This window comes from Lontra canadensis, unplaced genomic scaffold (genome assembly GCF_010015895.1).
Source record: "Lontra canadensis isolate GAN:19392208 unplaced genomic scaffold, GSC_riverotter_1.0 scaffold3, whole genome shotgun sequence".
In the NCBI taxonomy this organism is placed as follows: Eukaryota; Metazoa; Chordata; class Mammalia; order Carnivora; family Mustelidae; genus Lontra; species Lontra canadensis.
This window is the reverse complement of record NW_022630997.1, coordinates 24,641,057-24,653,696: the sequence shown is the minus strand read 5'-3', so window position 1 is coordinate 24,653,696 and position 12,640 is coordinate 24,641,057. Positions and strand designations below refer to the sequence as shown.

The window sequence follows — 12,640 nt, the reverse complement described above, 5'->3', positions numbered from 1 at the left end:
ATGAGACTTACAAACATCTCCTTAAGTGAAAAAAGACCACAAAGACTGACATTTTTATAAAGCTCCAAAACAAGTAAACTGAACAATATGCTGTTGAGGGATACACACATGGAAAAGGATTAATAAGGACAAATTAGTATACACAGAATAATAAAATTGGAACACATTTGTCAAGTGGATGAAAAGGGTAGATGCAATAGTTCTGGTGCTCTAGTTCTTATATGCATTCATGGATATTCATTTTATTAACAAGCAATATAATTTAAATTACTAAATATATTATCATGTATAGTTATATAACTTTTATATGTATAAAAATGTTCCTTCCTAAAAGTGTACATTCTCATCTTCTTGCACTGTAGTGAGTCAACATTCCCAAACAGAAACTGGTTTTCCTGAAAAACAGGTTAAGAAGTTAAAGACAAGCGGGAAAATGCTTGTCAGCATGCCAAAGGTCAACATGTATCATTTCATGTAAGCATACCTTACTTTCAAGCAGTTTCCTGAGGCCAGGGCATGGAGTAGGGAATGATAACAGCTAGATTACTACCTTAAGCGTGACAATTAACTGTGTGCTTTCCTTCCTTCCATATATATGTATATATATGGCAAATCATTAAACTTTGTCGGTGATGCATATACCCAGTGTATCCACACCCCAACCAAGTCAGTAAAAGGCTGATATCCTTATGGGGCTATTAGTAACTTCTACCTAACGACTAATGGAAAAGTTATTAATCAGAGCCATCCCACTCAATTATTTAGAATTGCAACACACTTTCATCGCTTTCTTTGGGACAGCTTATCCAAACTCCCCATGAAGTGGAAAGCAACTCATTCGTTTCGAGATGTGACTCACAAGAAACTATAGAATACCATTTGCAAGGGAAAGGAAGAGACAGTAAAGAAAACGGAAAAGAAATCCCCCAGAAGAAAGGGATTGTGAAAGCTGAAAAATGGGAAATTTCCACACTAAGAATTCCAAAATAATATGCAAGATCGGGGGGGGGGGACTTTCAATGGCTCTTTTCAGTGTAAATAACAATAAGGAAATTCAGCTCATAAAACCCATGCACTAAAAAACAATAACCAAAAGCATTCGACTTCAGCAAAACCCACTGCAAAGATGGCGGTCGAACGAAGCCCCTTCTCCTCCCGCAGCCAAAGGTTCTCGCCTCACATTTCCCACAAGCCCCTCCGCAAGTCCCCACTCGCCAAAACTTGCAGGGCTGGTCTCTCAGCACTGCGCACGCGCCGCACTACGTCACGTGCCCTCCCAGGGCTCAGCGGAGCTGGCAGGAGGGGTCTTGCCAGCTTCCGCCGCCGCGTCGCTTCGGGGCTCGAACGGCGGGTTCGCGCTGCCTCCGCCGCCGAGGGGCAGCCCGGGGTCGCGGGGCCGAGCGAGGGGCGCGCGGCGGCGCGGCCATGGGACTGCGCCAACCCCGGTGACAGCAGGGAGCCGAGCGGCCCAGGCCCTGAGCGCGTCTGCTCCGGGGGGCCTCGCCCTCTTGCTTGCAGGGCCGGGGCTCCTGCTGCCGTTGCTGGCGCTACTGCTGGCGGCGGCGGCGGCCAGGATCATGTCGGGCCGCCGCTGTGCCGGTGGGGGCGCGGCCTGCGCGGGCGCGGCGGCCGAGGCCGTGGAGCCAGCCGCCCGCGAGCTCTTCGAGGCGTGCCGCAACGGGGACGTGGAGCGAGTCAAGAGGCTAGTGACCCCCGAGAAGGTGAACAGCCGCGACACGGCAGGCAGGAAATCGACCCCACTGCACTTTGCCGCAGGTAATCCGACCGATGCCGCCTCGCTTCGCCCTACGCCCCTCCTGCCTACCGTGGCTCTCAGGCCTGAAACCAAACGCTGCGCTCCTCTGGCCCCGGCTTTTCCCCCTAGGACTCCGGTACTAGTCATCTCGCTCTCATCGATTGGGGACCAAGGCGAGGACATGGGGCTAGGGGGCGAGCGTGCCCCACTCAGTGGATTTTTTTTTTTATTTTTTTTTTTGCTTTGTTTGTATCAACAATACCTGTACCAACTTCCGGTTTTGCTACTCTAGGAGCCTTCCATACACAAGAAAGGGTAGGGGACGCCGTAGACCCTGTGATTTGAAAGGCCAGTTATCTCCAAAATTTATCGTTCTTGCAAGTTCCACTATAATTCTTATCAATCCTTTGGGTTAAGGTTTTAGAGGCCTTTGTAAAATACAAGGGTGTAATTTAGGAGGAGTAGCTTAATTAGCCATTGACACGTTAGTGTTAATGGGTTTGTCAGGGTAGCCAGTCATTAGCAAGTTTCTGGAGAGGCTAGAACTGGGAGTAATCAAGTTTGGATGAACTGAGATCTTACTTTGGGGGGGGGTGCGGGCGGGTCGTGGCTGCCACATACACAAGTTGGGGTGGAAAGTGGTAGGATGAGATGAAGAGATGGTGGAGGTACTTAAGCTGGGATCTAGAATTGAAGTTGGGACACATCTCGCCTCTTTCTGAGATTTAGATCATTTGAATTACTTTTCCTTCAGTATTTACTATGTTGACTTTATGATATAAAGGTATTTTAACTGAAGAATTTAAAAGAACTAGGGGTTCTCAGTTTATTTCTGTTTCTCAGTTTATTTCCATAAATCATTTATGCCTTTCACTTGGAGAAAAGATCATGACTGTATCCTCAGGTGAGCTATACATGATTGAAAGTGGGATTAGTTTCTCATCCTTAGGATACTCTTGGTTTTTTATTTTGTATTACATGTCTGGTTAAAATATATTTTTTAAAAACAGTATGTTTAAATGGTTCCCTTCTTTTGTAGTTGGCATGATGAGCACAGAAAGAGTGTAAGAAAAATTCCCATGTTCACAGACATTGCTTTTACTTAAGATATTTGCTTCAACTCGTCCCTGTTTTAAAATATAAATACTACTGGAGAATATGCTTTATCAGTTCCAACTTTGTTGGGTTCCTATTTGGGCATCCTTTTAAGAGGAAGGTTTGGTGGGAGAACTAGAAACAGCCTGTGGGCAGCAGAAAGAGAAGGGTGAAAAACACTAAAGTCAGATCTCACCTGCTTGCCATTTTGCCTAAAATTTTAGTGATCAGTGCTATCTTTTCTCAGCTAATTTGAATTGCCCTGTTTGGCCATGTAGTCGACATTTAAACAACTAATTTGGCAAATTGTCATAACCAACTGATAAGTAATCCAAAGGGTAGTGTTACTTAGATTCTGTTCACTTGATCTGTGGGATAAAAATAGCCAAGCAAGATCTTAGTTGCTACCTTTCAAGAATTTGGTGTATTAATGAGTTCATATCTGAAAATAGTAATATTTAGAGGTTATGGGATTAGCTTCTTACTGACCTTGTTCCTCCTCCACCATCCCACCCTCAGTTCTTTCCCAACATTTCAAAGTACTTTTTTACATAAGATTTCATATGGCTTTGGGGCGCCTGGGTGGCTCAGTGGGTTAAAGCCTCTGCCTTCGGCTCAGGTCATGATCTCAGGGTCCTGGGATTGAGCCCCGCATCGGGCTCTCTGCTCAGCGGAGAGGCCTGCTTCCCACCCCCTCTTTCTACTTCCCTCTTTGCCTACTTGTGATCTCTGTCTGTCAGATAAATAAATAAAAATCTTTTGGAAAAAAAAAAAAGATTTCATATGGCTTTGACTGAAATGGAAAATTTGTTTTAGAAATCAATGTGTCTCAATATTTACCCAAATTATCTGGTACAGGTTATACAACTAAGAATTTAAGGTGTAAAAGGAGAGTAATAAAAGTTGCTAATGGTGTACATTAAACCAGAGCATTAAAACCCCTGCATCTAAACCCAGTCATATAAGAAACTTTTAAAAAATTAGCTCTGTAAATTCAATCTGAGTTAGTAATTAATGAGAGAACCTAGATTAACTTTTAAATAAATGTATCCAGCTACGTTTTCTCTTACATGAGGAGAATACATTTTATAATCTCTTAAGAGACCTTGAGCTGTCATGTTGGTGTACATATAAACATGCCATTGGAAGCTCAGTGTAGGTGTGGGGACTGTGGAACTGCTTGATCAAGCAGTTCTTGTGTTTGTACATTGTAGGGCAAGCTGGGTTTTTTCTTTTTTTTTAACCAATTAAAGTTTGGAGGTTTTACAGGGGGAGGGGACATATTTTTGTCTTTGTTTTGATTTCTAAGCAATGGGAATGAGATTTATGCAGACTTAAGGAAATGAATCATGTTAGAACAGTTTAGAAAAAATTTGGTTTGTCTTCTCATCTAAAATATTTAGTTAAATAAGTTAATTAAATTAAATTAAATTAATTAAATAAAGAGGGTAGTCACTTGCTCCCAATAGGCAGTTAATTCCCAAGGAGTGGAGTTCTTCTGTTAATGAAAAATAATAAACATAAATAGGAGCTTTTTTTCTGTTGGGTGCTTTTTACTATTAAACTAGATTGCATTTCTTCTAGATAAATTATTTAAGAAGCCATTTATTTTTGGTCTTTTTCTTAAGATTTATTTAGAGTGAGAGAGCTCAGTGTAGGGGGATGCAGAGGGAGAGGGAGAGAAAGAATCTCAAGCAGACTCTGTGCTGAGCTTGGATCCCAGTGTGGGGGCTCAATCTCAAGACCCTGAGATTGTGACCTGAGCCAGAATCAAGAGTTGAACACTTAACAGACTGAGCCACCCAGAAACCCCTTCAGAAGCCATTTCTTACGAGAAAAAAATTGTTTCTTCTTCAGTCCCCCACCACACACAGAGGATATGAATGATTTTTTTTTTTTAATAAGTCACAAAACTTGTTGAGGCAAGTTGATGGATAGGGAAGCTGCAAGTCTAATTTTGCCAAAAGCAATACCATCTGAAATTCTTGACAGTAAAATCTCCTAGAAAACAGGTTACAGTAAAGGAGATTGGTTCTCTGAATTTATTTCTGAAAAATAAGGAAGAGAGACAAAACCTTGGGAAGAACATCATGTTGTCTGTCAGAGCCAAAGAAGGAAATATATAGCATTCTCTAGAACCTTGGAATAGGATTGGGGGTGGTGATAGAATTCCGTGGCTTCAGTCTTTGCAGTGTGCAAAGAGGTATCATTCAGTGAAGAAATATGTAAAACACTTTTTAGGTTTAAGAAATTCACATATTCACATATAGAGATGATGGAAAGAGATGTGGTACATATTTATATGTTATTAGAGAATGTCCAGTTGAAAAGAGCTTGCATTATAGAGTTCTAGCTAAACAAGGTAACACTTGTATTTATATGCTACTCAGACATCTACGTTGGACTAAGATTGATTTCCAGTTATTATATTCAGTTGTGTAAGTTGCATGTAAGAGTGTTTTGGGAGGGTTGGTGTCTTTTTTTGTTTTTGTTTTTGTTTTAAGATTTATTTATTTGAGAGAGGGATGGAAAGTGTGCTTTTGGGGGAGGGGCAACGAGGGAGAGGGAGAGAATCTCAGGCAGACTCTGCACCAAGTGCGGGGCTTAATCCCACGACCCTGCACTGAAATGAAGAGTCCAGCCGCTCAACTGGATGAGCCACCCAGGCACCCCTGGTTTGGTATTTTATTCAGAGGAGGGAAGTGAAATTAGAACATAAGGAATTTATTATAAAAGCAATAGATAAGAAAACTAGAGTCACCTTAGAGATGAAAGAAGACTAAGGTTAGACAACGCTATTGTGTTCACATAATAGAAGACAAGTAAAAAAGTGAAAGGGATATTGGATACGAGTTGTGTGGCTTGGGCAGTCAAAACCAAGGCCAGTAGGTGAAAGGTTACAAGGAGTCAGACTGCCTTTAATAATCTGTTCGATTGTGAAATTGGCTGGAAGTGTCCAGTGGTTGGATTGGCATCTTTCAGAGATGTTGTAGAAAGAGTGGGCAGTTGTACCAAATGGTCAGAATCTGAACTAGTATAAGAAAGTGGAATGTTTACCCCAGGTGAATGTTTTAACAAGTCAGCTACCAAAGATATAATAGCCTTTGTGATTGCCATTCATATCTTTTCCCAAAATGGTGCTAAGACCTCCAAAAACATCTCAATAGCTTTTCCTACTTTTGGTTATAGGCCAGTGCTGTAATTCTAGGAGATGCACAAAATGGATCCATAGTCCTTACCTAGGACTAGGATTACATCTTATTTCCAGGATTTGTTTTTGTTGTGGGAAATGATTAAATCCCACATCAGTTAAAAAATATGTATATATCAAGTAAAGACCAGTTTGTTTAAGAATTGAGGATATTTCTTAACTTACCAGATCTCCCAGTATATTACCAATACTTGAGCTACACCTCTTTCTTCAGATCTTGTAGGACTTAGAGATTTACTTCAATAATAACTAGTTTGGAGTATTTGTTTCAGTACTCTTCACTCAGATTGTCAGGATTTGATAACCCAGAGGCCATGACATTCTTTTCCAGATTTCTCCTAGTCTGACCAGAGAGGTAGTATATCTACCCAAGTTGCACGGAGCAAAACCTTGTTATTTATATTCCTCATTCTAAAGAAATACATATGGAGGATAACTTTCCTGGATCTTGGCAAACTAAATAGTAAATGAGAGGTTTAAAATAGCATCCCTCAGAAAAATCTGGTAAGAGTCCTGGCTGTATAAGTCAAAGCTGAGGGCTTCTTAATTATACATTCCCAACTCCCAGACCACAAGAACCTTCTCTGTCTTACAGTGTTTTTTGACATTTTCTGTTTCTGAGCTTTTCCTTCTGACAAAGCCCTGTGTGACACCAGCCTTGACATCAGTCATTTCATATTGGACAGTTTATATCAGTGGCCCATCCTACATTTGAACTGTAAAAAAAGGGGAGGTGGTGGCCTTCAGTGAAACTCTCTGAGAGTCTAAATTGGTTTTTCTGTTGTGACTTCCCCTGCTCTTTGGAAGCCATTCAGATTAAATCATGTTTTAGTATAGTAGCAAAATAAGATGTTAACAATAGTCATGGTTAGCAATAGTCCTGAAACTGATGGCACCGACATAGTAGTGAAATTTGACAAGAAAAAAATTGAATAGACTCCTTAATGGTTACATATCGGCAACTGCATAGTCTTGTGAGGGTCATTTGCTTACTCTTCCAACAATGTACTAAGCAGATGTTTATCAAGTCCTCTTATATGCCAGCTACTGGCCTTGGCCAGTGAATAAAAATGAACAGGACATAATACCTACCATTAAGTGACACAGTTTATTGATCAGCAGATTTACTTTCCAAATACGCCTGTTTTGTTTTCCTGTCAATGCTTTTTAGTGAATTCAGACTCAGTGTATGATTTCATCAGTAATTTCAAACATAGAGCAGTATTTGAAGATGAGTTCTGTTCCATAATTATAAAATAGACTGCCGTGTATGCTGAGTAGCCATGACTACGAACTTTAGGCTTCTGATACCTTTGTAAAGAGATCCTTAGGATTTAGAGATTGGCATTAACTCTAAGGCCTTCCCATGTTTTACCTGGCCAGTGAGAACATGATCAGAATATATCCTGCAAAGCTTTTTTTTTTTTTTTTTTTTTTTTTAAAGAGTACTTACCAGAAGACTTTAAACTGCTCTTGAGACTATAAGAATGAGGATTTCATCAAGGATTAACCATTGGAGTTTGAGAAACATCTTAAATCTAAAGGTTTTGGGTGTCTGGGTGGCTCACTCGGTTAAGTTTCTGCCTTCAGCTCATGTCATGATCTCAGGGTCCTGAGATCAAGCCCCACATTGGGCTCCCTGTTCAGCAACGAGTCTCCTTCTCCCTCTTGTGCTCTCTTTTCACTCTCTCTTTCAAATAAATAAAATCTTTAAAAAAAAAAATCTAAACCTTTTGCCAAACTTCCAACAATAAAAGATTTTAAAATTTGAAATAGCTACCTGCTGACCCCCTCTAAATAGTTTTTTTCATGCAAAGAAGTGGCTTCAGACCTTCAAGAGCTCCGACTCTTCATCTACTCTTTTAGGATAGCAACATGGCCTCTGCTCACATACTGTAGTCTTTATAGTGCAACTTTTAAAACGGGCCATATTGAGCGCCCGAGTGGCTCATTTGGTTAAGCGACTGCCTTCAGCTCAGGTCATGATCCTGGAGTCCCACATTGGGCTCCCTGCTCAGTGGGAGTCTGCTTCTCCCTTTGACCTTCCCCCTTCTCATGCTCTCTCTCGCTCTTTCTCTCTCAAATAAATAAATAAAATCTTTGAAAAAAAAAAAAAGTGCTGATTTCAAGGATGCCTGGGTTGTTCAGTCTGCCTTTGGCTCAGGTCGTGGTCTCGGGGTTCTGAAATCAAGTCCGGTACCAGGCTCCCTGCTCAGCGGGGAGTCTGTTTCTTCCTCTGCCCCTCCCCTTGCTCGTTCTCTATCTCTCTCACTCTCTCTCTCTGTCTTTCTCTGTCTCTCAAATAAATAAATAAAATCTTTAAAAAATAATAATTTGTTGGGAGGGGGGCGCGCCTGGGTGGCTCACTGGGTTAAGCCTCTGCTTTCGGCTCAGGTCATTATCTCAGGGTCCTGGGATTGAGCCCCAAGTTGGGCTCTCTGCTCACTGGGGAGCCTGCTTCCCCCTTTCTCTCTGCCTGCCTCTCTGCCTACTTGTGATCTCTGTCTGTCAAATAAGATAAAATCTTTTAAAAAAAAATAATTTTTTAAAAACTAAATTAATTAAATAATAAAAAGATACTGGTTTCTGCTGTCAGTCTTCACACAGGTTTCAGTGACCTTGATGGCTAGGAAATCCTGTTGATACGAAGCTATTGAATTAGTTAGAAGGAATGTATAGTGAGGGATGACTGCAGTAAGTAGTGAGAAATGCAAAGAAAAAGGGAAGAGCAGTCCAAGCAGAAGGGCAGCATGCAACGTTGGCATGCTTGATAAACTGAAAGAAAGCTGGATCATGTTTGGAAACTGAAATGAAGTTAGAGAAGTAGATAAGAGCTAGTTCATGCAGCAGGTCTTGTAGGACACAGTAAGAGTGATTGAATTTTATTCTGTGAGCATCACTGGGAAGCCAGTGAACTATTTTAAAGAAATACTATATTCTTGATAATATAACAATAATATATTAGTACATATTATATCATGGTTTAAATAATGTAAATAATAATGATGACTGGTTTTGGTGGGGGGGGGGCTGGGGGGTTTTTTTGGTTTTTTGTTTGTTTTTTTGTCTTTTATGTAGGCTCCACACCCAGCCTGGACGCAGCCTGGGGTCTGAACTCAAATCAAGAGCTCAGCTGAGATCAAAAGTCAGACTTTTAACCAGTTGAGCCACCCATACACTCCATGATGGTTGTTTTTAAAAGGTCACTGGGGGGCCAGTAGCTCAGTGGTTAAAGCCTCTGCTTTCAGCTCAGGTCATGATCCCAGGGTCCTGGGATCGAACTCCACATCGGGCTCTCTGCTCGGTGGGGAGCCTGCTTCCCCCTCTCTCCCTACCTGCCTCTGTGACTACTTGTGATCTCTGTCTGTCAAATAAAAAAATAAAATCATTTTTAAAAATACATAAATAAGTAAATAAATAAAATAAAAATAAAAGGTCACTGGGGGGCACCTGGGTGGCTCATTGGGTTAAAGCCTCTGCCTTCAGCTCAGGTCATGATCCCAGGGTCCTGGGATCGAGCCCCAAATTGGGCTCTCTGCTCTCCGGGGAACCTGCTTCCCCCTCTCTCCCTACCTGCCTCTCTGACTGCTTGTGATCTCTGTCAAATAAATAAATAAAATCTTTTAAAAATAAATAAATAAATAAATAAATGGTCACTGGGGACAAAAGTGGTGAGGCCCAATTAGATTGTTGAAATAATAGTTCAGGCTGGAGACGGTAGTGGTTGGGTCTAGAGCATTGGAAATGAAGAAAAGTTTCAGAACATGTTGAGTTTGAGATGGCTTTGAAATATCCAGGTAGAGATATGTCCAGTAAACTGTCTGGAATTCAGGTGAAAGGTCTAGCTAGACTGGCAATTTAAATTCGGAAGCTGTATATCTAAATGGTACTTAATGCCATAGGAGTAGGTGAGATCATCTAAGAAGGGAAAAATGGATAAAGAACTGAGTCCAGAGGAATGCAAACATTTAGAAATTAGGTGGAGGAGGCAAGATGGCCTTGGGTAAATAGGACTGCCCAGACTTGAACTCCTCCTCTTCTGCCATAGACCTATTTTGTCTGCAGCCTTCCCATCTAAGTTGATGCCAGCTCCACCCCTTTATCTCAGTCCAAAAACTTTAATGTCATCCCTGACTCCTCTCACTCTCACCTTTTCAGCCCTACCCTCACCCCTCATCCAATCCAAGAGAAACTATGCAGGCTTTACCTTCAGAGTTTCCAGGATCTGCCGCTCGTTATTCTGACAATTGCCACCAGATTCTTGGAGTGGTCGTTGAGCCTATGTATCTGGCCCTCATTACTTCTAACCTCATCTCCTACTTTGCTGCTGCTTTCTCACTCAGCTTCGGTCACTCTGGCCATACTGTCGGCCGGAAGGCTAACCACCTGTCTTTCAAGTCTTTGATCAAATGTTACTATCCCAACAACACCTGTGGTGACCTCCCTATTCAACTTTATAACCCACCTCCATACACACACCCTGATCTCTCCTTATTCTGCTCTTTATCCTGTGACCTTCTAGCTTTTTTTTTTTTTTTTTTTTTTTGCATTTATTGCTCACTTACCCCCATCTCCACAGAATAAAGTTCTCAAAGGCAGGGATTTGGTCTCTTGTTCACTAGCATGTCCCAGGCACCAAAAAAAAAGTGTCTGTCTTGTAGTAGATACTCTCTGATCATTTGTTAAATGAATGGATGAGACAGGAAAACCAGGAGTGTGTGATGAAATGGACATTTTGGAGAGGGTGCTTCAGCAAGGAAGGGAGTACTTAGTTGCCAAATGTTGTTGAGGGGTAAGATCAAATGAAGACAGACATACAACCCTTGAATTTGGCAACATGGAGATTTTAAATGACCTTGATTAAAGCAGTTAAAAGAAGCAGAAGCCAGGTTGGATTTGGAAAGAAGTGTGAATAGAGAGAATTGGTGACAGCCTTTAGAGATTTGATTATGCAAGGGAGCGGAGAAATGGAAATTTGAGTTTAGGGAGGATATTTTTCATAAAATAGAAGATGTAGAACACGTTTACATACTATCAGGAATCATCTAGTAGAAAGGGAGAGGTTGTTGGGAGTGGGGAGAGAACAGAGACCTTGAGAAGGTAAGAAGGGACTAAAGTGCAAGATGAAAAGTAATGGGTCTTTGATAGAAGTACACTTCTTTCAACAAAACGGATAGAAAACTAGTGCTTTGTAGCCAGCCTCATTTATTTTCATGCATGGCTTGAAATGTCATCCTGATGGTCATAGCTCTAGCTCCTTCCTGAGTTCAGGATCTGCAGAACCTTCTACTTGGTATTTGATCCACAAACACCTCACTAAGCATTTCCAAAACTAAATCATCTTAACCCACAAAAGCTGTTTTGTTTCTCAGAGATCTGATAGTCACCCCCATTCCTTCTCTGTCCTCAAGTTAAAGAAGTCACCAGATGCTGTCAATTTTCTCTTTTTAGTTACTTCTGGCAATATTGTGTACAGTAGCAAAAAATTAGTAACAACTATCCATGAGAAAGGAACTATAGGTCTCCCACTGATGATGGTTTATGATTGTATGATTTTACAGTGGTATGAATTCAGTAGAATCCATACTTCAGATTTTGAATTTTGATCTTTTCCTGGGCTGGCACTATGCGGTACAATACTCATGATGCTGGGCAGGGGCATTGAGCTGCAGCTCCAGTTAGCTATGCAGTCATGAGGGTACACAGCCAGTTCACTGAAAACCATTCTGTACAATCGTTATGTTACTCACTCTCTGTACAGTATCCAGTAAATTGCAGGAGATACCCAACACTATATTATAAAATAGGCTTTGTGTGAAATGATTTAGCCCAATTGTAGACTAAAATGTAAGTGTTCTGAGCTCATTTAAAGTGGGCTAGGCCAAGCTGTGATTGATGTTTAGTAGGTTAGGTGCATTAAATGCATTTTTGACTTAAGAGTATTTTAATTTTAATGGGTTTATCAGGCTATAAACCCATCAGAAGTTGAGGAAGATCTATAGTTAAATTATGATACTTCCAACAAATAAAAATAGGTACTGATAGGAGTTGGTTTCTGGGATATTAATAGATTTTTTTTTTTTTTAAGAAAATTGCAGAACGGTGTTTCATTTTTTATTTATTTTTTTTAAGGATTTTATTTATTTATTTGACAGAGATCACAAGTAGGGAGAGCGGCAGGCAGAGAGAGAGAGAGGGAGAAGCAGGCTCCCTGCCGAGCAGAGGACCCCCCCCCCGCCCCCGATGCGGGGCTCGATCCCAGGACCCTGGGATCATGACCCAAGCCGAAGGCAGAGGCTTTATCCCACTGAGCCACCCAGGTGCCCCTTTATTGTTGTTCTTAAACGTTACTAGGTATTTGTTTGTCCTTCAGTAATGACTTAAAACGTATAGCAGTATTTTTCATACTATTTCTAAGAGATGCCTCAGTAATACAGGGATAATTTCCTTTGGGTCTTTCTGAAGGCTTTTGAAGAAGGAGGATTCAAGCTGAATTGTATTGTTACACTGAATTCAGTTAAGTTGCAACTCTGTGAGTGCCAGTTATGTACCAGGAATTGGGTATTTTTTCAGTGATC

General features: G+C 41.2%; 1 protein-coding gene across 3 annotated transcripts in view; it reads left to right on the top strand.

Moving 5' to 3' along the window:
- The first annotated feature begins 1,317 nt into the window (after nt 1-1,317).
- Nucleotides 1,318-12,640, top strand: part of TNKS2 (tankyrase 2) — a 68,664-nt gene continuing 57,341 nt past the window's right edge. The window contains exon 1 of one of the 3 annotated variants that reach the window (XR_004380194.1): nt 1,318-1,776. Coding sequence is in view for 2 of the 3 variants with exons in the window: in XM_032836555.1 (XP_032692446.1) it covers nt 1,578-1,776 (199 nt within the window). In the remaining variant the exon portion in view is untranslated. The remainder of the gene's footprint in view (nt 1,777-12,640) is intronic. The other 2 variants (XM_032836555.1, XM_032836546.1) reach the window with 2 other exon arrangements.